The following is a 22,431-nucleotide window of genomic DNA, read 5'->3' as shown; positions in this document are numbered from 1 at the left end:
CATTTGTGTGCATGCTTCTTAGTTACACCCACGTGCATGATGGCCCATTTACTTCCACAAAACTCTCTTTCTTTCCTTGAAAGAAAGTTGAAGTCCTAGTCCACAGCTTAGTTTCACTTTTGGTTTTGGCTTCACGAGCTGAAAGGCAAAAACCAGTACCTTTTTTCCCCTCTGACACACTGCACCTGCACGGCTCCACGTCCCTTCTTTTTCCTTTTCAGCTTGGAGTTTGGACCCCCTCTCCATGTTCTTTTCTTTTTCTTTTAGTTTTCTATTTCCCAAAGTTTTGAGGTATTTTTTTAGGCCAAACTCTCTAAATCTCTCCTAAATTATTAGTTTACTGTTTTAGAGGACTTTTAGCAAAAAGTACTTTTAAAGGTTATTAAATACTTTAGTCATAAATGCTTCATAATGACCTATTTTAGGTTCGGTGGTTCTACGTAGTCTTTAAAAGTGCTTTTGAAGTACCAATCAGAACATAATTTAATTGATTTATATGTTTCTCACCTACACATGTTGAACTACTGAATACTTTTGAAGTGTTTCTCATTTGGTGTATGTTTAGGCGGAAAGATTTTCAATATTACGAGGGTATGATACTACTATTTGTTATTTGCACGTCTGCACCATGTAAAAACGATGCGAGGTAATTATTTAGAAAGAAAATTCTTAGTGTGGACAGGCCATGGTACTATAATTTTCTTGTTTAGGAATATTTTCGGTCATGGCGAAAAGCACTTCACACACAGTTATCTTATTTGGAAATAATTCAAAGGTTCTCGTGACAGAGCAATTGTAGAGTGCTGTTGACCGAAAAGTACTTAAAAGCACTTTTTAGAGTATTAGAGTCAAACTACCATTCTAGCCACAAAAGTAAGTACAACATTAACTCAACACAAGTTCTCTCTCTCTCTCTTTTTATTTTTTTTATTTTTTTTTATTTTTATTTTTTATATATCAGAACACAAGTTCATTTGATGGGAAAGAGATTCAATTATATAGAAAATAAGTGGAAGTATAATTTAATGATAATTATGAATTTGGAAAGTATAATTTAATGATAATTAACACTAGTTAAATGGGAAATTTAATTATTGCATGCAATTAATTGTTACGTGTTTGAAGAATCGAAAGGCTAGGAACAGTACCTAATCATGAATATTGTTTAGTTTGATTAACTAAACAATAAAAAGAAAACCTCGTTAATTAGAATTAATCTCATTAGCTAACTAATTGACTTTATAATTAATTCTCGATTTTTTTATCATCCATTTATATATATATATATATATATATATATATATATATATGCTACGTTAATGGAAAAAAAAAAAAGTCCATATATTTCAATTTTCACTCAAATTGAACCGATTTACCTTGTTCAATTTTTACTGCATTCCCAAAAATTTTCCTCAACTTGCTAATTTCAATGGAAAATTAACCACGATGGATGCATAAGATCTGACCATTATTTTTTTATGGTGAACTTACAATATATTTAAATTCATCACAAAATTTAAAGGTAAAAAGGAAATACATCCGCCAACTTGAGAATAACTCAATTGGTTAAACATGCATCTCCCTTACGAATGCCTCTAAAAATTTGACAAATGTTTATATAGAAAAACCATAAAAAAACATATATCCCATTTATACATTTATGAATAGTATTTAGCAAGGGATGAGTGATGACACGGAAGCATTTAAGTATTTTCTTTTTAAAATTTTTTTTATATCTAAATTAATTTTTCTTATGGTGATTGTGAATGAGAAATTGATTCTTAAATACGAAATATCAGTTTCAATAAATTTGTTAAAAAAAAGTTTCAATAAATTAAATATATATGTATCTTTTTTTTCACTGGTTAGAAAATATGGAAGGCTAGGTTAGGAACGAAAAGTCTACATTTTTTTTTTGTTATATGAGTTGGAAATATATAATTAGGTCCTGATTTCCCAATATCCAACAATATTGATTTCTTTCCAATCGTGAAATTATATATATAACAAAGAAGTATTAAAAAAAAATTCCAATAACACAATTAATTCGTTATAGATTTGTGAGCATAACTCAATGAGTTAAAGTTGCATTTGAATCCTCCACCCCATATTGTATTAAAAAAATGACATTATGTCATCCAAATGTTTCCTTTTTATTTATTAGGTTATAAATTTAAAATATAATTTTAGTCCTCAAAATTTTAATTCATATTTTTATATTGATCCCTAAAATTCCAAAACAAGTCTATTCTAATTTCTTAAGTTTTAATAAATTTTACGTTTTTCTTTTAGTACCCATGGAGGGATGGAATTCGAGATTAGAAAGATTAAAATTGAGATTAGGCTAATAAAGTTTAGATTCAATTATTGTAATTAAAATCTTTAATGAAGAAAGTGACAAGTTACCCCCACTCTTTTTTTCCCCTTATTTTCTCAATTCTACGGTCTTTTCTCAAATAATGCGTATTTAACACATTCTTACTCAAATTTTAAAAATAAACACTAAATTTAGAATTAACTAAACTTTGGGAGGCTAAATATAACTTTTAAATTTTTTGCAATTAAATTGAAAATGAAGGTAAATTTTAACGCCAAAAATTATATTTAAATCTATTTATTAATCAAGAAATTCTACTTTAGAAGTAATGTAATTAATACCTTTCAAAATTAAATAAAAAATAAACTAACAAATCCAATGAAATTCAACTAACCACTCAAGATCAATTTATAAAATGCCCGAATAAAACCATGAAAATACTTAAACCTACAATAAAATTAAATAGGTAAGAGAGTGTTCAAATCAGGATATTAAATTTTTATCGGCGACATTTTCATCCAAGTTCCTATATGTCAATAGGTTCGATATCGACATAATGTGTTAATCGACATTTTCATAGTACCGTAAAATTCTTGATAAAATAGTAAAAGTATCAACAAAATATCTCTAGTATGAACATAATATTAATATTAACAAAATTTAACTTATTTAAAAAGATTGAAACGTTGATTTGTTATTTTAAATGTTTTTTAATCAACTTTTTAGATATCCATCAATATCGATATCAATATTTTATTAATATTTTCATACAATTGAGACTTTCATATTTTTATCAATATCAACATTTAAAACTTTAGTTCAAACTTAACAATAAAAATTATGAGTCGAGCTAGAAAACATGACGGAAAGAATCAATTCTTACCAAACTATTACCCGCTATCTACGAGACTCACGAATCTTTATATAAAAGAATTGGCAAGTTTAGCTATTTTAAGGTAGTAATTACACTATTTATTTAAATTTAAAGTGTCTTAAAGACTTCTCATTTACTTAGAATCAAACTATCACACAACATGCATTTCGATTTCACATATTGAATGGAGAGTTTCATTTGAATTTTTTAAAATAATTTAATACTAAAATTGACAAAACTAAAAATAGATTTTTTTTATGCTACATTCATTTTATTTATTTATTTTGCTATACGCACTTTTTTTAAAACATTTCAAAAATCTAAGTTAAAATTTCAAAACTAAAAAAAGTAAAGTAACTTTTAAGAACATGTATTTAGTTTTGAAATTTAACTAATAATTCAAATATGTTTGAAAATATTAAAAATAAAAATAAAAATGGTGAAATACCTAGCATAATTTAAAAAATAGAATATCAAAATAAAATGAATAACAACAGCCAACAGCACCTTGGTTCAAAATTTTGTTTTTATTTGTTTAAAATGTGCAACTATGAATTCAAATATGTATTTTAAGAAGGTAAAAGCATTTGTTAAAATTTTGTCAATATGTCGATATTTTCATATATCTATGAATTCGACGTTGACATTTTGGTAGCATCGCAAAAAAGTCGTCAATATAAAAAACATATATCAACAAAATATCACTAATGAATATATTAATAATAAGTATTTTTAACTTACTTAATTAAAAATTATGAATGGCTTAGATATTTGTATGAAATAAATCTAATTTTACAATTTTTTCATAAAATATCTATCACCGTCGATTTAATTAGTATTTTCGTAAAATTGAGACATTGATATTTTTATCTATTTTAAATATTGAAAGAGACAGAAATTATGGATAGCCAAAAATAAAATTTTATATACATAAAACTAAAAAGTACTAGACTTATTTATTTATTTTGTTTTTAGTATTGGTGGTATCTGCATAATAATCTTATGAATTGATGGGTAACATCAGTGAGTTGAATGATGGGCATGGCTGCCTACTTTCTGAAAAAAGAAAAGAATTTTTTTTTTCTCACTCTCCCTAAGAAGTAAAACTTCATATTATTTAAAGTTCTAATGATAATAATAATAATAATAACAACAACATTAATAAATACAATACAAACAACTTTAATTTTGTTTTTATTTCTCTCCCTCTCTTCATATTTTATAAATTCATGTTGATTTTGTTTTTTCTGTCTGCATCCTCCTCTCTATATTAGTTCAACAAGAGTCGAAAATTTTAAAGCTAAGATAATGACTTCTTCAGTTAAGTTATATTCGCATCTTTTTTCTTAAACTCGAATCCATATTAGTAATTAATATTATCACATGATTTTATGTGCACTATTTATGTATGTAGAGGATATTCGTCGTACTTGATTTTATTTTTTAGTACAACATATGGGAGCGTGGATCAAACGCACAATCTCTGAAAGTATATAACAATAATCGTTGAACCAGGCTCGTTTTGATATATTTGTCGTACTTGTTGGGAAAATAAAAGGAAAAAAATAATTGAAATGTTGAAAAAGTTGAGCTAAAAATCCTTGGCTAGTGTTAAAAATAATGTAAGGTTGAATAATATTAAATAATTATTTGAGAAATAAAATTTTATAGGGTGAACGGAATCTAGACAATAGATGATTACTATAAAATTTGCTGTTAATTATAGCTGATTTGATTAGACATTGTACATTTCTTTTCATTCCAAATATTTTCCCCACATTTATAACCTATTATTATTAAAAATTTAATTTATACAAAAGGTTCCTAATATATATATATATGATTAGTTTCAATTTTGCCCCTCGTGTTAGTTGAATAGATAAAACACCAATTAGTTTAATCAAGGTTGAAAGTTAAAACTACAAACATTTGTTGTACTAAAAAAATATATACATCGATTTTTTAATTTTAGTTATATAACACTTTTGGTCCGATTTAGATTTAGTGTCTATTGTAGTGCTCGAGATTTCAAAACAACACTTTCAGTTCTTTTCTAAACATTTAACCTTTAGTTGACCAACAAAAAGAAATGTCGTGGTTAGTGGCCGACTATATTTACTGGTTTTACAAAATATATTAGTTAATTTTTTTTTTCACTATACTTTACCTGTCACTTCTTCCTCCTTCGTAGTCCCCTTGAAGGCTTGAAGCTGAAGTCCGATCACCAAAAATAAAAGTTAAACGAATATATTTTATCAAATCAACAAATACAGTTAAAAAAAAAATGAAAACACCACGTCACTTTTCTATTACTCTACCAAAATATCAAATCAGCTTTAAAGAACACCCACTTAAAACTAGTTTACAATTTCCAAATCTCTAGGACTAAAAATGACTTTTGAAACTTCAACAAAAAATGACACCAATTCCAAATAAAAATGTATTTTTTCTTCACTTTAATTTATAATTTATTTACTTACTTTTGTTTTTCTCTTTTTAAATTAAATTTGGTATAATTTTGTTGCAAGATATAATGAAGACAGCGGCAGTCATGATTCGATGGGGCAGGGAAGAGAGAGAAAGAAGAGCGCGCCAAAGAAGACGTCGCGACCTTATAAGTTCCCCCATACCACTCCATCTCACTCACTTCCTTCACTCTTCTGTGATCGCTCCTCCGCCGCCGCCGCCGTCGCATTTTCGCAGCTTCAGGTACTCCCTAATCGAGAACCTCATTATCGTCCATGCTCCGGAGATTGTCTGTTCTTTGCATTTTCCCTCTCAATCTCATCTTCCTGCTTTTCCGAAAGCTCTTCCGCCTGTCTCTTCTTTCGAGAAGTATGATTACTATAACTTCTACGAGTCATCATTTCGATTTTGTAGCTTTTGTTCTCTCTGTTTCCATTTTTTTCAATTTTTTATTTGGAAATGAACGATGCATTTTGGACTTTCGTCGACTGAAAAAGGAAAGTGAAACTCGGATATGATTTTAGTACATGAATTTCTTCGGCTTTGTCTGCTTTGGATTTCTTGACTTGTATGTTTGCTTTGCTTCCTTTTGGAGTGGGAAAATAATTGAGGACAAGACTTCTTAGGTACGATTGTTGGTTCTAAGTAGTGTAATCTTGCCAATCAAGTGCTGTCGCTTTAATTTCTCATGTTCATGCTTCCACTTGTTAGCTCGACCTTTGATACGGTTCCGATCTATCGGTTCGTTTGCTTCACTTTTGTTCTTCGCAGGTTATCTCTCTTTCTTTCTCTCTCTCTCTCTCCCTGCGATTGCAGAAGTTTCCGGTGTTTCTTCCGAGTGTCGTACTTTTTGGCCTTTTTTGTTTAATTTTTGGCGGAAACTACTGTTTTATGCTGAGAAAAATGAGTTTCTATCCATGCAGCATTTTATTCCTTCGTTTTCGTGCTTTCTCTGTTTGTCCTCTGTTTGGTTGATGGGAAAATGAGTGAGCAAGAAATTCTAGGATCCACTTTAATTACGATGCAGAGTTTGAAAGTTTTAATTGGAGCTAAGATTTCCTGGTCATTTAATTCTATCTGGTTTAGATCTTCAACTAACTAACAAGTACCTCTCTAAATCTTATCTCCAATTTATATTCCTTTTTTTTGTAAGCCGGCTACCATTCCACGACGGAATTTGGCTGTCTCCTTAATTTATCATTCCTTTGCTGCCTTGGGAAAAAAATATTAGGATGTTGGATTCTGTATTTGTATCCAACTCTTCTTATTATTATTGCTGCACGCGCATGCATCTGTGCACAATTAAACAGATGAGCTTTCATTCCTCTGAAAATGCTGGAGCCTGGAATATTCTTCCCTTTCGTTTCTGTTTCTTCGGCTGTTTAGAGATGGTAATTCGTGACGACTTTGTCAATTTTCTCGGTAGTGGTGTATAGTCTTTTTGTGGATGTCATTCTCTGACGAAGAAGGGAAACGTGTTAATTTTTCCAGATCGTTTGCTATCCTTCTTATTCTAAGTGCCAACTTGGAAATTTCTTCTGACCATTTTTTAGTCTTCATCGGTTACAGGAGGAGGATATAATCTGGTAGCACTATGTCAGATCTACAGACTCCTCTGCGCCGAAAGAGGAAGAAGGTCTGGGTGGACTACTTCGTCCAATTTAGATGGATTTTAGTTGTTTTTGTTGTTCTTCCCATATCATTCAGCCTATACTTCTTCACATATCTTGGAGACGTCAGATCTGCTTGGAAGTCCTACAAGAAACGCCAGAAGCAACACGATGAAAATGTCAAGAAAGTTGTGAAGCGCCTGAAACAGAGGAACCCAGCCAAGGATGGCCTAGTTTGCACAGCTCGAAAGCCCTGGATCGCAGTTGGAATGAGAAATGTTGACTATAAACGGGCACGCCACTTCGAGGTTGATCTATCAGCCTTCCGAAACATTCTGGAAATTGACCAACAAAGAATGATTGCCAAAGTTGAGCCCCTTGTGAACATGGGCCAAATAAGTAGAGCCACTGTTCCACTGAATCTCTCTCTAGCCGTGGTTGCTGAACTTGATGATCTTACTGTCGGGGGACTCATCAATGGCTATGGTATAGAAGGAAGCTCCCATCTCTACGGCTTGTTCTCCGACACGGTTGTCGCATATGAGATTGTCCTAGCAGACGGCCGGGTTGTCAGAGCTACCAAAGATAACAAGTACTCGGATCTTTTCTATGCAATCCCATGGTCCCAGGGGACAATTGGCCTTCTAGTCGCTGCCGAGATCAAGCTTATACCAATTAAAGAGTATATGAGAGTTACATATAAACCATACATAGGCACTTTAAGAGATATAGGACAGGCTTACATGGATTCTCTCGCACCTAGAGATGGAGATCAAGACAATCCAGAGAAGGTTCCTGATTTTGTAGAAACTATGGTTTATACTCCTTCGGAAGCTGTGATCATGTCAGGTAGATATGCTTCTAAAGTGGAGGCTAAGAAAAGGGGAAATGTGATCAATAATATCGGGTGGTGGTTCAAACCATGGTTCTACCAGCATGCAGCTACGGCACTGAAGAGAGGGGAGTTTGTGGAGTATATTCCTACAAGGGAGTACTATCATAGGCACACCAGGTCTTTGTATTGGGAGGGAAAGCTCATTCTTCCATTTGCAGATCAGTGGTGGTTCAGGTTTTTCATGGGATGGCTTATGCCTCCCAAAGTTTCTCTGCTGAAAGCTACTCAAGGTGAAGCTATCAGAAACTATTATCACGAAATGCATGTAATTCAAGATATGCTTGTTCCTCTTTACAAGGTTCCGGATGCTTTGGAGTGGGCTCATCGCGAGTTGGAGGTATTGATTTTTTCACCTTAAAACTTCTGGTTTTTCTTATATATTTGCTGGAGGTGTGGAGCTAGAAACTTTCATGGGAGGGGCAAGATTTTGCATTCTAACTATTTATGTGCATGTTTTTAGTGTTTGTTTTTATATACCTCTTGTTATTTTTGACTATTGGACAAATAAAGAGCGGGGCAGTGGTAATAGGGAAATGGCTGATGAGCCGTTCACAATTTAGAAGTGGATTTCAATGGAAGTATGAAGTTTTACTTGGTTAACAACAGCAATTTGTTTGTGTGTTCTGCACAGGTTTACCCCATTTGGCTCTGCCCACACAGAATCTTCAAGCTTCCAGTCAAAACCATGATATATCCGGAACCAGGATTTGAGTTTCATCGTCGACAGGGAGACACGCACTACGCGCAGATGTACACAGATGTTGGACTGTACTATGCACCAGGCCCCGTCCTGAGGGGCGAAGTTTTCGATGGTTCGGAGGCTGTCCGAGGATTAGAGAAATGGCTTCTAGAAAACCATGGATTCCAGGCTCTATACGCGGTGTCGGAACTGAATGAGAAAGATTTCTGGAGAATGTTTGATGGTGGACTGTATGAGCAATGCCGGAAGAAGTATGGTGCTGTAGGAACCTTCATGACTGTATACTACAAGTCCAAAAAAGGAAGGAAAACTGAGAAGGAAGTGAGAGAAGCTGAACTTGAACAAGCTCATCATGAAACTACTTATGCAGAATTGGATCAACCACAATAAAACTAATCTCCACTCCATGCTCAAATATTTGGTGAGTTTTCTTCCTTAATTCTCTCTCTCTAATCATCCAGAAAATGATGGTTTTGAAGTTTGATATATGATCTGAGTTGCTGCTTGTCTGACCCTCCTAGGCTTCTTAGTGGTTATTATTTGGAAATGTCGTAGTTTGAACTGCTGAACTTGATGGGTTTATCATCAGATTTTCCTCTTTGATGCTATGTTTCCATAGGAAGATGAGATGTTAGAGCTGAATGTTTGGTGGAGATATATAATGTAATAAAAATGATGATCTTGATGGATGTTTTAGATCAAAACTATGAATAACATGAAATTTCATTTAAAATATTTCAAAAACTTCTCTTGAAGAGTAATGATTACTATTTATATTCACTAAATTGTCAAATATCTTCAAAAATTTATCACGTCAGCGTTTAATAAGTCTTTTTGACCCATTATACTATTCACTCTCTAAAATACAACTTTTTAACTCTATATCCTTATAATTTAGCTCTATGTATGTATATGGACCCGTTAAACACTTTTTTTTAGCCAACTGAAACCAACTCAATGGGGTAATTGACATATAATTTCAATCAAGAAGGTGTGAGTTCGATCCCCTACTTCACATGTTATATTAAAAAAAAGTATATGTATTTGAACACATGCCCTGTTGTACTAAAAAAGAACGAAAGCACATTTTTTTAAGAATCCAAACTTATTATAAAAAAATTGTCCAAACTTTTAATTTAATGGAAAAAAAAGTCTTAATGAAAATTTTAGTAAAAGTCCAATCAACTAATATTCTACTTGAAAAACTTCTACATAATTAAACAATTATTATTATTATTTGAGATTGGATAAATATTTAGGTTTTTTTTTTCCTTATTTGACTAAAGGTGTAGATTTGAACTTCTAACTTTTTAGTTAAAGATATATAACTTAACTAGTTGGACTATATTTAATATTTAAATTGATACTATCGAATTTCATCGATGTATTCTAAATATCCCTTTGACAAATTGATATTTCAGTTGCCATTTACATATTCACATTTAAATATTTCTATATTAACAATAAAGATTTTGAGAAAAGTAGTTCAATAGTTAAAGGTATATTTCTCATCTCATCTTTTTCTCACTCTTACATGCAATTGCACACCCACCCATTAATTCTCCTTCCTCTCACTTCTTAAAAAGCACATAAAAGGCTATCTACTATCACCAAGCTGAGTATTTCCTTACTTCAAAAAAGGAAAAAGAAAAAAAAAAGCTTTTTTTTTTTTACTTCTCCGACCAACTCCAACTAAATTTCGATCACTATTTCCGGTAGCATTGTTCGTACCTCCTTTTGGGGTAAAGAAACTTTAGATGGGAAGGGAGGGAGAGGACAGGGAGAAAATTATATATCTTTTATTTTTTAAATGCCACATCAGCAATAATAATAATAAATAAAATATATCATTTTTGCCACATCGGCATTATAAAATGAATAATAAAAACCTATCCAATCAACAACCGTCGTTTGAAAGTGACACATCATGGACCAAATTGAACTACTTGTTGAAAGTAACATCATGGGCTAAAGTCTGAACTATAGCTTTCAAAAACAAAGTGACCTATAAAATTAAACTCAGACAAAAAAAAAAAACATAGTTTAATTATTTTTTTAAAGCTAAAATATTATTTTAGTCTTTGGCACTTTTAAATTTAATTCATCGTAGTCCATAATTTTCAAAATGATTATAATAATTCATGTACTTTCAACTTTGGTTTATTTTAAATTTCTGTATTTTTAAAATGTTTATTTTGGTTATTGACTATTTTGATTTATTAAATGTACTTTTAATCTCATTTATTCTATCACAATTTAAACACAACATTACACTCGATGTATTTCTTAAAATATAAAACATTACTTTATAAATTACATATAAAATTTGTGACAAAATTTTACAAATATAAAATATTTTTTTTAGTACAATAACTAAAATGAATTAAAGTTAAAAATATAAAGACCAAAATTAAATTTTGAAGGTACATGACCCAAATAGTATTTTTACCTTTTTTTTTAACGATTTTTCAATATTTCCATTAATTTTTTTTTTTTAACCTTTTGAGGAATAATCAAATTTGTACACCAACGACTGATATTTGATACGAAAACTCTTTCTGCAGCCAAACATTTTATTTAAAAAAAAAAAAAAAACCCTACATTTCAAATCTATTCAAGAGCAACATGCTTTCACATCCTCTCTTATTTCACCTTCGGCACAACACAACCACTTTTTTAAACTGTTTTTTAAATTTTAAATCAAATGAATATTTTAAAGTTTTGAAACTTGATTAAGATTCTAAAATGGAAAAAAATTAAAAACAAAAACCCCCTTATACTCAAGGAACATGGATAGAGGTTAGGTTGTGGGAATGAATTACCTACAAAAGCAATTTTACAAAAATCCAGCCACACCAAATTTGTACATCATGAACATGACAATCTTGCAAATCAAATGGTCTCATTTTGTATGAATTAGTTGTGTGCACTGACCTGTTTTGTTAGCTCTAAAAGCTCTTATGGTGCAGCAAAAAGTTGTCAAACTTCTGGCCATTCTAAGTAACTCGTGCTATCGTCGGATAATCTCCAAGCTCCTTCAGCAATTTCATCATACAGCTGATCCCAACCCCAACTTGAATAACCCAAGAAAAACCAATATCCAGTAACTGAGTGATTCCCTAACTTGATCTCTTCTATTTCCTGTACTGTAGCTACCTGATCCAGGAAGTAGATGCCCGGTAGGACTTCGAAATGCAGGTCTTTAGAAACTCTTTGAGTTAAGGCCAAGAGAGGCGTTTTGCGTTTTATGAGTGGTCCCCCAAGAGACAATGGCGCCTCGTTTAGCACGTCTAAACCTTCTGCTAAGTCTTGGAGAGAATCCCATCTGATGTGCTTGTTGGTTATCAGGCCATGGAAACCAATGGTTTGATCTGCCTTCACAATCAGAATCTGAGAATTAGCAAAAGGCTGTGAACCAACAAGCTTGTCGGTGGCGATTAAAATCGATCCAACAGTTATAGGAGGTGCGAAATCATCCTCGCCGTTTGCGATATGGAGGTTTATGTGACTGAATCTTGTAGCACTTTCCACTTTCCTGTCTGTCATTAGGACTTCGTGGTACTTTTCATTCAGAATAGCATCCTTTTCCTGAAGATGAGTAGGTCCTGCATCTTCAAATGACTTGGTGGGTTCAATTCGGTTTTCGCCCACTGTCCATAGAATTCCTATGAGAAAACCAGCTAAATTAGATTCTAGTCAAAATGTTGACATTGACTGTCTTCTTCCAAGTTCAATTCTGTAGTTAAAAATCATTCCTGAGGACATCCCTCGCATAAACTCAAAAAGACATCCCAGGCAAATGTCTAAAACCATGCCACTGTCCAGTAAATTTTTCAGTGAAAGTCGAGACAGAAAAGTTATTCTCTCAACTTCAATTTAATCTTAAACTCTGTACAGCCAAATTTCTCAAGCAACAGAACCAGCCACATTCAAAGAGAGAATGAAGTGGAGCATGCAAAATATCAAACATGATTGTTACTAATCCAAGCGGAAATTTGGCTTCTATGTCCAAGACATGTGGAAATTTTAGGACCGAATATTATGGTATAAGTGTAGAAGCATACAAATGTAACATGGATAAACTAGCAAGCCAACGGATACAGGAACCAACACCATCATAATGCAAACAAAAGACAACAGGTGGTAAGAATAGCAATAAAGGGTAATAGAAAATCTTAGTTGGAAATTACCCTTCTGATTGATAAGATGTTGAGAATTACTTCCTTGTTCTGCCACAAATTTAATAATATCGTTTACGGCTAGATCACCTTCATACACTATAGCTTTCTTCCTTTCTGCTGGAAATAACAAAAGTGCAGGATATACTTCTCTCTGCATGCTCCAAGTTTACACAAAGGTTAACTATTAATTGAATAATGAAGTAACTACAAAATTGGTCAGTTACAGAGAACAATTTCCAAAGTGCAAAATTACGAAAATATTTTAAATATCTTGGCTTGAATTTTGTTTGATGGTAACAATGTTAACTTGTCCATTAGTATCCCATTGATCGGTCATGAGAACCTTTCTACCAAAGGATACATAATATTGTTGCAATATCATACCATGGAGTGATTCGTCAATTGTGACTAGTCAGTTAACATGATAAAATAAAGAAATCACTGATTGCAGAAAAGCATTGAAAATAAAAGACAAAGTTCTACAGACAGGAAAGAAACAGATGTCAATCCTGAAAAGCGCACCTGATCAATTGACTTTAAAATTGAACTGCAATCGTTCAGTGTGCAGTCCATTAAGTAGATAAGCGGAAGCTTTGATAGTAGATCTGTCTGAGTTTCTGCGAAATGCAATGTGAATAAAAACACTAGTCCTGTAGACCATTCGAAAATTGATTCAAATATTTAAACAGATAAAAAAAATACTTTGCTACCATTTTCTATAGCACCAAAAATCAACCAGCATGTCTATAAAATTTATTACACTAATATACTAAGATTTCAAAATAGATAAGCTTTGCATCTAGCAAGTCATGAAAACCATTGAAAATCAATGAGCGAAATAGTAATATCATTTTAAGACAATTTGTAAAATTCCCATACCCAGATGCATTTCAAGAAAATTAGAAAGAAGACAACGAAGACAAAGAAAATAGCACTTTCAAAAGTCCTGACACAATTTTGAGGACAAGCAACGAAGCACTTACCACTTAACATTTTTTTTTCCTTTCCACATCCACTCTTCAGAATATTAACAGAACCCTGGATCGCACGATAAACTTCACGAACAACTACTTCGGTTCTCTGGCAAAAGCCACACCAACTATTGCTGAACAGAACCAACACATCCTTGCTATATGCATTGAACTCATTTATGGATTCAGATTGGTTGAAACCAATAACAAGTTTGGAAAAAGTAAGAGCTGTAACCCGAGGAACAGAATCCACCTCATGAAAATCCAAATTAAGAAATGGTGGGCTAACAGCTGCCCTAGGGCTCTTGATAACAGACTCAGAGTGTTGATATGGAAGTAAGCTTCTATTGAGAAAACTGCTTAAAAAATCGGCCTGTGAAGAATAGCTTAATGTTTTCTCTACTGGAAAGACATAATGTTGCTGCAGAAGGGGATCAACTATTACCAAAGCTGGGGACTTCGATTGACCTGTCAAAGCTTTAAGTAATCGATAGTTACCATCAGAGAAGAAAAATGAACCTTCAAAACCTTGGAAGTGGAGGTTCTCATCCAAAGATGTTTCCATTGTTAAAGAAGATTTTTCTTCAACTTTAATGTTTTGAGCAACATCTAATTTCTGGTGGGGAGCTGATTCATCAGACTGTATAAAATCATGATCCTCAACTGTATGAATGCTAGTTCTCTTCTCATTATCTTGCAGGGGAGAAGATTCAACGGTACAGAATTCTGAAGCTTCCATATGCTCTTTGGCGGACACACATCTGCCATTATTCGACTGATCTTCATCCAGTTGAACACTATGTATCACAGGGCCTTCCTGGGATATCTCTGGTGACACTTCAAAAGGTTGAACTTCTGTCACCTCAGGCGACGAACTTGCTAATTTAACATCAATATCATCAGATAAGAGCTGAAACCCCAAATTCCTTGCGAGGGAGCTTAACTTAGCCTCCTTTTTCTGAAGCAGTGATAGGATCTGAGGCAATGAATTTCCTTGCAGTTCTGAAGTTAATTTATCCAAAGTGACAAGTTTTCCCTCATTCACAATCATGACAGCAGACATCTTATCCTCCAATTTAATCAACCGAGATGCTGGAGACAACTTTAATCTGGGAGGTTCCAAGGTACCTCTCATAATTGGATATTTTTGGAGCAAAGGTTCAGTTATTGGATAAGAAGTGCAATACTGCTGTGCTAATTCTCTGAAGTCACCAAGAGCCACCTTACTTTCTCGTCTAGATTCTGATGAGTTGGATGATCTATCCACAAATAGAATTATTGATGGCTTATTGACTGGCAAAGCAGGCTGCTGACTGCTCCCATCTACTTCAAGCTACATGTTAACACAAATTCCAAAAAAAGAAAATTATATAAAAGGAAAGAGTCCCATTATTGGTTGTTTCAAGATTTAGAACTCCATTTTCCTTTCAATTCTGGCAGATGCCAAGGGCCTTTTTTCCGATTATTTAGATATAAGCTTGATTATTGAATACGCATGCAAATAAGAATCACACTGTTCCAAATGCTAGATGTGTTTAAGGTGTTCTTTTTTTTCGTTCTTCAATTATTGTTTAAGGTGATTCTATTCATCTTCTAAGACAATCACAAAGCAAAATATCAAATCCAATGTTTCATGTTTGAAGTTCTGTTTCTAGATTCTAAAGGTCTTGGAGTATCGGCTTCACATAAAAGAAGTATCCAAAAATTGGTAGTGTAAAACACACATGAAATAATTATTTTTCAGAAGCAGCTATAGTCATAAGATGTTGGTACTTAAGAAGACAGGAGCCCCCACAATTGTTTCAGAGTCATTAAACACACAAACATTTGCATTCACTTATCTGATCCATTATAAGGCCCTAAAATTCCGAAGAAGAAAAAAACACACAGACACACATTTTTTTCGAGTACAACATGTGGGGATGGGGATTCGAACTCGCAACCTTTTGGTTGGAGATATATGACAATTACCACTAAGCTATGCTCGCTTTGGCTACACACATATTAAGACATTAAAAGCAACAAAACAAAAAAATTCAACAAGCAGCTTAGTGGAGTCATTTCATATCACAGTGGTGTATTTAGATGTACATCATAGAGAAACCAATCACCCATAAAGCAATATTGGCCAGGCTGAGGGGCTATCATTTGAGTATCTTTTGATATCCCCCTTTTGGTAACAAGCAAAATAATGTTGTTGAGGAATGAACAACATAAATGATTTGGATCAACAAAGCTATGTTTGAAAATCAGCTTACCTCTGAAACAATGAAATTATTCATCTGTAAATTTTGCTTAAGGTCATCACCTTCTCTCAGAATTTTTGAACATCTGGGACATCCAGCAAAACGAAGTGCTGCAAACCACGAATCCGAATCTTCAATTCCAAGAGAAGAAAGCATCAATCTATTGGAAATCAGACCAAACCCATGCTTCTCTCTGGGCAGGAAGAGTTCTCTGGCAACAGCTAATAAATTTGTGAAGAAAGAGTTGTACCGCTCGAAGTCTTCAATATTGCAGGATGATGGAAAAGAATGATTTGTAGACTTAGTCTCTGTAAAAGAAGTTTCATTTCCTGAACTGAACTCCCCAAGCCAAGGAACTCCATCATATCCTTTTTCAATACTACACATCATGTCCGTATTCTTGTTCCAAGACTGTTTTTTTCCGGAAGTAGAGGGTGCAGCGCAGGAGAGAAGAAAGAGATGAGAAATTTGTTGGAAGAAATTGTTTCTTGTTATATTCTAAAACCAATCTCATAGTGGTAAATAAAAATAGCTAGCCACCTTGCTGTTATTCTTCCCTCTCGATGTTTGAATTCTATCACATTCATCAGTTGTTCCAAGAAGATCATCTGCAACGAAATGTTGTATATATATTCATACTTGTAAATACAAAAAACAAAGTGAGAAACGCCAGGAGTAGCTATCGAAAACAACCACAAGCAAGTATAAAAATTTTCTTTCAGCTAACTAGAAGATGCGGCAGTATCATTCATGAAGAATGTCATTACAGACAAATAGCTAAAACAGCTTAAATGGGGAAAAGAGGTGCAAAATAAATTTAACAGGGGAAAAAAACCACGAAGTTGATTCCAGGAGCAGGTAAGAAAAATACTGTTTCTGCAAATAAATGGGATGAACCCAAATGTAGTCAGAAAACGTGATCTATGTACTTTTGTCCTGAATCACATAATTTCATGAACTATCTCAACAAATAACATTAGTTGATTTTCAAAACTTTGTTGGCATAAAAACATTTTGGCATAGACCCTACCGCAACCATAAAAACTGTCGGGTGTCAGCCATGTCCAACATTACCTTCAAAGCATGAGCAATAGACGAACTCTCATTTGCAGGTTATTTATTTTCATAACAAATAAACTAAGTGATAAGTCCAATGAAATGTCCTACAAGACACTAATGCTAATTCACCATTGAATTAAAAAATAATAAAACAAATCATACTTTGCTCATTTAGAAACGAAATAGGGAATCTGACGGTGACAAGAGGTACAGGACAGTAGTAACATCACAGACCTGTAAAATTACTCTTTATCCCCTTGGACAGCAATTTTGGGGTCCATCCACAAAATTCCATGAGAAGCAAGGCCCTATCAGTTGAATCAAGGAAGGACTTCAAGTCCTCGGGGGTATTCAAGAGCGTAAAGGGGAGTTCTTCAGGCAATAGTGACATGGATGGATAAATTGAGAATACTATATTTTGGGCCGTTAGTCTCCCTTGATACTTGTAAGATACAGAATGATGGTAGAAAATAACATTTGTCTCCTCTGATGTAGCACCAATTGCATGTACTAACATCTTCTCCGTGTTTCTGTACATGAACATCAGCTTTAATGAACTATAGCTTTCTTTTTTATTTTCAATCAGATGTGCTATATCTCTCATTAGGGCTCGTGACTCACCAGACCCTGCAAAAGAATAATTGACTATCCATCAACATATAAAATTAAAAATATATATATATATACTATGTATCACCTAAATTACATCACTACGATTTAAGAAATGTAAAATTTTCAATTTTCCTTTATCGGAGTCTCGGAGACCTAGAGGAAACTTTTTTGCTTCAATTGGCCTGAGACAGAGACCCTCTCCCCCTTACATTTTTGCCGTGACAGAGACATGCTTGGAGATTTTGACATAGGAGACCAAAGAGTGGAGATTTCTCATTTGCAAAATGAAAGTTTCGTTTAATAAAAAAATAATTGTATATATATATATAGATGTGTGTGTGTGTGTGTATGCGAATGACACAACACAATTATCTTTAGTCCAACTGATGAGTTTTCTTTAAGATGTTGGTGGAAAATTCTTCACCTTCTCCTTAAAGCCTTAGGTTTATCTTTGAATCTCTCAAAGACCTAATGTTTTGCAAGAAAGGTGGATAGCTGGACAGCTTACCCTTCAACTATTTGGATGTGCGCTGGGCAGTTCACCTAGGAACAGCTTCTTTTGGGTTCTTGTTGTGTACAAATCCAGGCTAAATTGGCTAAATGGAAGAATATCCCAATATCAAAAGGGGAGGCTTCCTTCGGCTCAATCAGTTTTGACTAGCATCTCCTTTCACCATTTCTCTTTATACATATTCACCTACCCATATATACAACACCTAACCAACTCCCTTGCTTACTCCCACAAATCCCCAACAAATGGTATTACAAATAAAAGGACCATAAAGGCCCAAGTTAATTTCCATTGACAATGCAAAACCATTATCTACTCGCCCTTCTCCCTTATACCATTCACTTTCTCCTCCCCACATATGCAATGCGTACAGGTGGCCTCAATCTCTATTAATACCTTCTACCCAAACTTCATCCTCAAAGTGAAATGAGGGAAACTGGGTAGGTGTTAGCTCAAAGGATTCACATGTAACTTCTTGGACTTACTAAGTTTCCCACTGGATTAAGACTTATCGTTCACCCTTCTCTGAAGCCACCATATGCCTTACCCCACACAGCTAGAATTCTAACTCAAAAGTGAGTTGTGGAGGTGGCAGAACAGGTCTCAAATTGTCCGTTTAGATAGCCACAGTTGGGATAGATGACAAAAAGGACAAATATTTTCCACCAGAGATAGCTGCAAACAATAAGCCACCTGCCCCAACCTTTCCACCATGCTACCATAATTGCAAGGTACCAATTTTTCATTTCTCTTTATATCCAAAGACTGCTGTCCGTATGATTGTAATTTTAAAAAGAATTTCTCTCAAACATGGAATTGAACATCCATGCACCCCTCCTTTGCTACCTTCTTCATCAGATGTTGCTCTAAACAATAACTAAAGGTCATCCACATGCTAACAAACAAGTAGGTTCCTAACTTTAATCCAGCCTCTAGGGAATGAAAAAAACTTTCCATGAGCTGCCTGGTGCTAGCATTAAAATCTAAACTCATCGGTTCTGAATCTAACCCAACATTTCAGGCTACAAATCAAGCTTGGTCTTTTTCTTTAGAAAGTAAGTGGATTTTTTCTGACAAGACAGGGTTTTAAAGCACATGAGACTTGAAAGCTCTAGCAGAGCAGTCAGGTTCTCATACCAATCTTCATGATGTTAAGGATCCCACATTGATAAAAGAAGGGACCTAACAATGGTTTATAATAGACATGAGCTACTCCTCTTATTGTCAATTGGTTTTGAAATGGAACCCATAAATCTTGATATGGTATCAGAGCCTACAAGCTCAAACGAGCATTCGGTCCAAAATGGGATCCGATCCAAGATTGGTGAACCCAAAAGAGGCACCATCTTGAGGGGGCATGTTAAGGATCCCACATTGATAAAAGAAGGGACTTAACAATGGTTTATAATAGACATGAGCTACTTCTCTTATTGCCAATTGGTTTTGAGATGGAACCCCATGAATCTTGATACATGAGACAACTTTCTAATCACAGCCATAGACTGGAAAGCTTTCTGATCACAAACCAGAATCTCTCAAATTAGCAGTCTCAACTTTCACATCATAATAAAATCCCTTAAGGGAACCGAACCTTAGATCTTTGAGGTGCTTTAAAGGCTTATTCCACATCTTCACCTTTTGCTCTACTCACTGCTTTTATGAAAGAGATTAAAGATGAACAAAAGAATTTTAACACCTTAACCCAAATAGCCTTCTATCAATCCGCAGTGAGCTTGATTTCTTCGTTGGTAGGGAGGTCCTATTCCAGGTAGTAAACAAATCAATCCCTATACTTTTGAGTTTTGAATTTGGGCGTTGAAATGAGCAAACCAATACTATCAACATCTTTTCCAAATTTTTCAGCTCCAATTTACACCATTGATGTGTAAACTGAAGAGTAAATTTCTTCAAAAGTACTCTTCTTGCCACTTAAATACATCAACGTCGCACAATGAAGCCTCTGTATGCTTTTTGAACTTCAACCAATCGCTCAAGTTGAATACGCAGATTGTAACCCCGTCACACGGTCAGGAAAGTGGGAAACGCGAACCCGAAAATTTCAGTCCAAATGCAATAAAAATGATCACAACACCTAATCAACTAAACATTGCGTATCGTTTAAATACAGACAGAATCTCATTAAAACAAAAGAGAACTATCTACTCTACCGACGTTGATTACTTCTGCCATAAAACAACATCAGAGAATGATAGAAAGCTTACAAGGCAGTGTGACGAGAAGCAGAATATGCGGATGAAGTCTGATCTGAGAAGAAAAATTATGTTTGGTAAGAATTTGCCACTCTCCAATTGTCTCCGATGCATTAGATTTGAAAGCCAACGATGCCAATAGTGCGGCAACGACCACCAGAAATAGCTTCCATTTCTCAGTGTTGATACAAAACCGGCCATCACCTACTCCCTCAAAGAGTCGTCTTCCAGCTGCAGCAGCTGAGTTCATTGTTTCATCGATGGTGCAGTGGCAGAGACTCCGATTCCAAGACTGTCGAGACCAAGAACTCGATACTCGATAGGATGTGAAATGCCCGCAGTTGAAACGGGTCGCGGGTCGAGTAATCCCAAAACGATCACGTTCGTTCTATAATGGTACGACACGTCGTCTCAATATATACATGGGGAACATAAAAGGTTTATGGTTTTTTTTGGGATAAACTGCACCATAGATTTATATTTGATCACTAGTTACTTATTTAACCCGTCAAAACGAGCATAGCTTAGAAGTAATTGGTAAAAAAGTACTCATTCGACCTGACTTTTAAAAAATAGTCTGTCGGAATAGAAGTTTGAGGTATAATGTCATTTACCTCTGTAATTATTTTAGATGAGGTGATATTTGTGATTTTTGGATTCATCTTTTTCAAAACGTATATTTTGATTATTGTGCAATTTTAGTTCGTTTTGGTCTACATATTTAAAATGTGGTTATTTTAATCATTTCGTTTGTTTCAGTCAAAATTTAAATACACCACACTATCGTCAATTAATTTTTTTGAAATGTAGTCATAACTCTGTATTAAACGATTTTTATTGTGTATAAATTATGTGTTATAAATTTGCAAGGAGGACCAAGTCACTTAAAAAAAATACAGTGACTATGAAGCATAAGGATTAAAGAATATATATGCTCTATTCTCAAAAAAGAAAAAGTATATATATGCCCTAGAGATATTTATATATATATATATAAAAAACACATGTTCTATGTTTCGAAAATACGATTCCCGCAGAAGATCAAGTTGGTGAGTCGCGTGATGGGAAACTTTCCCGTACAGTTCGAAAAGCACTAAATGAGAATGAGAGATTCACCACTACGTTGTTGCATGCAAGGGGAGCTCGCTCAATTCACAAAAAGGTCTAACTCACAATTCACTCCTTACTCCATGTTCAATATTCGGACCGTGATGATGTTAATTGTGGTAGATTTTCAATATTTTTTTAAAATGACATTTAAAATATTAGTTAAATTTCAAAAATATAAATAAGTCTTGAAAACTCCTCTTTAAAATTTTAAAATGTTAGGCTAGATTTAAAAAATTATCTTACAAAGTACAACACAACAAACTAAAAAATGCTAAGTATTTTAAACATTTTTAGTCCAATTCAAAACGCTTCCTAAATGATTAATGTTAGCTTAATTGATATTTATAAAATAAACCAATTACAAGCTAATGAATTAAAGAACTTGCCAGACAATTCTTCAAGAGATTAAAAATCAGTGGGAAGAAAATGGATAGTACGAGAAAATATGTATATAAAAAATATAGTTATAAACTACAATCTAGCATAAACATCTTACATAAATACGCATTCAACAATTACAAGGCAATTTTACCCCAATAAGATACAATCTCAAACGTACCATTGATTATACTATCACACAATGATAAGCTTTTCGAAACCACAAAAAAATAATAATAATAATAATAATAATAAACAACAACAATAATAAAAATAAAAAATAAAAAAAGG

The 22,431-nt window shown here is 33.7% G+C and overlaps 2 protein-coding genes across 5 annotated transcripts; one reads left to right on the top strand and one right to left on the bottom strand.

Annotated features, from left to right (window-relative positions):
• Positions 1-5,735: 5,735 nt before the first annotated feature.
• LOC111019723 (delta(24)-sterol reductase) lies at positions 5,736-9,551 on the top strand. 3 transcript variants are annotated; one of them, XM_022296149.2, is made up of 3 exons: positions 5,736-5,900; positions 7,227-8,499; positions 8,794-9,551. In XM_022296149.2, exons 2-3 carry the CDS (start codon positions 7,252-7,254, stop codon positions 9,250-9,252), a joined length of 1,707 nt encoding a protein of 568 aa, XP_022151841.1. In that variant the 5' UTR covers positions 5,736-5,900; positions 7,227-7,251; the 3' UTR covers positions 9,253-9,551. The 3 variants fall into 3 exon arrangements, with proteins under 3 accessions (XP_022151841.1, XP_022151850.1, XP_022151876.1); XM_022296158.2 differs by having other exon boundaries at positions 7,211-8,499; XM_022296184.2 differs by having other exon boundaries at positions 5,887-6,026.
• A 2,111-nt stretch (positions 9,552-11,662) lies between these two features.
• Positions 11,663-21,039, bottom strand: LOC111016835 (uncharacterized). Of its 2 annotated transcripts, none has more exons than XM_022292374.2 (8): positions 20,665-21,039; positions 17,554-17,946; positions 16,801-16,868; positions 16,273-16,671; positions 14,027-15,347; positions 13,566-13,693; positions 13,053-13,194; positions 11,663-12,527 (listed from the first exon to the last, which is right to left on the bottom strand). In XM_022292374.2, the coding sequence occupies exons 1-8, from the start codon at positions 20,900-20,902 to the stop codon at positions 11,842-11,844; spliced, it is 3,375 nt and encodes a 1,124-aa protein (XP_022148066.1). In that variant the 5' UTR covers positions 20,903-21,039; the 3' UTR covers positions 11,663-11,841. The 2 variants fall into 2 exon arrangements, with proteins under 2 accessions (XP_022148066.1, XP_022148074.1); XM_022292382.2 differs by having other exon boundaries at positions 13,566-13,660; positions 20,665-21,038.
• Positions 21,040-22,431: the final 1,392 nt, after the last annotated feature.

Source organism: Momordica charantia (genome assembly GCF_013281855.1).
Source record: "Momordica charantia cultivar OHB3-1 chromosome 9 unlocalized genomic scaffold, Mcharantia_2.0 BLBB01000009.1, whole genome shotgun sequence".
Lineage (NCBI taxonomy): Eukaryota > Viridiplantae > Streptophyta > Magnoliopsida > Cucurbitales > Cucurbitaceae > Momordica > Momordica charantia.
Note: the sequence above shows the minus strand (reverse complement) of the source record. Positions and strands in the feature narration are given on the sequence as shown.

Bases quoted from the DNA above. Each gene is read 5' to 3' on its own strand.
- LOC111019723 (XM_022296149.2), top strand. From the start codon at position 7,252: ATGTCAGATCTACAGACTCCTCTGCGCCGAAAGAGGAAGAAGGTCTGG. The intron at 8,500-8,793 runs GTATTGATTTTT...TGTTCTGCACAG, and splicing joins GGGCTCATCGCGAGTTGGAG to GTTTACCCCATTTGGCTCTG.
- LOC111016835 (XM_022292374.2), bottom strand. From the start codon at position 20,902: ATGAACTCAGCTGCTGCAGCTGGAAGACGACTCTTTGAGGGAGTAGGT. The intron at 13,694-14,026 runs GTAAGTGCTTCG...AATGGTCTACAG, and splicing joins GGAAAAAAAAATGTTAAGTG to GACTAGTGTTTTTATTCACA. The intron at 12,528-13,052 runs GTAATTTCCAAC...GTTTTCTCATAG, and splicing joins ACATCTTATCAATCAGAAGG to GAATTCTATGGACAGTGGGC.